The sequence below is a fragment of the Penaeus chinensis genome, chromosome 6 (genome assembly GCF_019202785.1).
Source record: "Penaeus chinensis breed Huanghai No. 1 chromosome 6, ASM1920278v2, whole genome shotgun sequence".
Lineage (NCBI taxonomy): Eukaryota > Metazoa > Arthropoda > Malacostraca > Decapoda > Penaeidae > Penaeus > Penaeus chinensis.
Window position 1 is genome coordinate 1,912,519 of NC_061824.1, and position 2,500 is coordinate 1,915,018.

Consider the following 2,500-nt stretch of genomic DNA (forward strand, 5'->3'; position numbering starts at 1 on the left):
CAATGTGATCATATAGTTTGAGGCAAACTGTAATGAAATCAGATGTCCCAACTTTCACCCTAATATCACTTGTTTCATTTTCAAATCACCATTTCAGACATGAGGCACAAATAGCTACATACACACATTTGGCTATCTCTTTGGAGATCCTTAGACAGCCAGAAATATAGGTGGGTGATCTTGAATTATAAGGTAATTCTGTTTACCTCAAATAGATCAGGTCCACTTTTCCTTAACAAACATACTGAGCTTTATAAATGCCATAAGGTACTTACATCTCCCTTCTTCATGTAGATATCTTTTTTGTACATATCACGTGATAACCCGAAGTCACTGATCTTGACCACATTGTTGTCTGCTAACAGGAGATTACGTGCTGCGAGATCTCCATGCAAAACCTAAGAAAAAAATATACAATAAACTGATAAAATCTTCCTTTTTAAAGAATTCTAATGTTTATACAAAACAGAAATAAATGCAAATATAAGAAAGCACAAATTAAAATCTGTTACTGTGAGGAGCTTTGAAAAACTCACCTTTCTACGTGAGAGGTATTCCATGCCTTGCGCAACCTGCCAACTCCAAGACACCAGATCACTTGTGGTAAATGGTGCTGTTATCCCAGGAATGAGGCCAGTGTCAAAGGTGAATGGGTTACCTTGTGAATCTACTCCAAGGTCACTTACATGGTTAGAATCTGTGAACAGAAGAATGTAATAGATGTACTTCAAGCAATGTGCATATGCTTGAGTAACATATATGATTTCTCATCAACTGGAAGGGCTACACTCCTAAGAAAAAAAAAAATATATACACACAGTTGGCAAGATTAGATTAGGTGACCCATTTTGACCTCTTCCTAGACTATCTGAGATTTTGAGTTGCTGTGAGAGAGAGCAAGATACAGAGAAAGACAGAGACCCAAACAGACTGAGAGATAGCAAGACATTTTTCAATAAAATACTAATAAAAAATATTGGTTTAAAGGAATATTACATAGGATATTTAGCCTATACCACCCAAGTCTTAAACATATAATAAAAAAATCAAAGTATAACAGGAATAAAGCTAGAACAGTAAATGCAGCTCACCAGTCGGAGAGAGGGGGAAGTTAGACATAGGAGACATAGGTGAAGCTGATGAGTGTAGCAACGTCATATCTGTATTGACAATTTGATGCTTCTCTCGGTAGTATCCAACGGATCTTTGGTCAGAGGGCGTGTGTGAGCCTTTGGAATTCCTAGCGTCTGATATACGAGATCCTCCAGAGGTGTTGCTCGATGTCACACCAAAAGCTGGATGCATTTCCCCATGTTGAGACTCGCTTACTGAACGACTGAAGCCTTTATTATATCCAGGGTTATCCACATATTGTTCAGGTAGTCCTTCAGGCCTCGAACTCCCATCTGAAGAGTCTGTGCCTGAGGTTGGAGACTGTGGGGGTGAGGATGGATTGTAGTGACCTCTAGGAACAGATGCTAAGTTGAACTTTTTGGGCGTTGGTGCTAAGTAGCCATCCATGTCTGTGACTGGAGTGGGTTGGTAGCCATACCTACAACAGAAAAGAAAATAATACAATTATGCTTTGAAAACGAGGAAAAGTCTTGTATCACTATCATACACAATATTTTAAAATGTTATGGAATAATGCCGTTGGAAATCTATATGGGAAAAATTCTTTAAATCTTTAATATAAATACAAATATGATAAATATTAGCCAAGAAAATTTGTTATTGGAAACTATTATTGATACTGTATTTTACCACCTTCCTTAGTTCTCTCAGAGAGTGAGTGGATGTGTGTGTGTGTGTGTGTCTATGTGTGTGTGTCTGTGTGTGTGCGTGTGCGTGTGCGTGTGCGTGTGCGTGTGCATGTGCGTGTGTGTGTGCGTGTGTGTGTGCGTGTGCATGTGCGTGTGAGTGTGAGTGTGAGTGTGAGTGTGAGTGTGTGTGTGAGTGTGAGTGTGAGTGTGTGTGCGTGTGCACGTGCATGCGCGCGTGTGTGTGAGGGTATGTGCAGGCGTGTCAGGGTGTGGGCAGGCATGTGTGTGTGTGTGCAAGTGTGTGAGTGAGTGAGTGAGTGAGTGAGTGAGTGAGTGAGTGAGTGAGTGAGTGAGTGAGTGAGTGAGTGAGTGAGTGAGTGAGTGAGTGAGTGAGTGAGTGAGTTAGTTAGTTACTTAGTTACTTAGTTACTTAGTTAGTTAGTTAGTTAGTTAGTGAGTGAGTGAGTGAGAGAGTCTATGCATAGGTGCATGTCTGTGCTTTTGTGATAATTACACACACATCCTATGAACAGCAGAAACTTCACCTTGTTCCTTGTGATACAGGTGAGAGAGGTGTGGATGCTTCTTGCACAGTCTTCATTGAATCGATCTTTCCAGTCACTGGGTTTATCTGGTTGACAAAGTTCTTCCGATGACGATGCATGAACGACAGGAGGTTGCCATAGCGACAGTATTCCACCAGGATCCACAGTTCACCTGATTGTGATTAGAGATGT

The 2,500-nt window shown here is 40.7% G+C and overlaps 1 protein-coding gene across 1 annotated transcript in view; it reads right to left on the bottom strand.

Moving 5' to 3' along the window:
• The window catches only part of LOC125026386 (vascular endothelial growth factor receptor 2-like), a 27,412-nt gene that overhangs the window by 5,103 nt on the left and 19,809 nt on the right, over positions 1–2,500 (bottom strand). Inside the window, 4 exon segments of the mRNA XM_047614805.1 lie at positions 276–398; positions 537–697; positions 1,092–1,552; positions 2,309–2,480. Coding sequence (XP_047470761.1) covers positions 276–398; positions 537–697; positions 1,092–1,552; positions 2,309–2,480 — 917 coding nt within the window.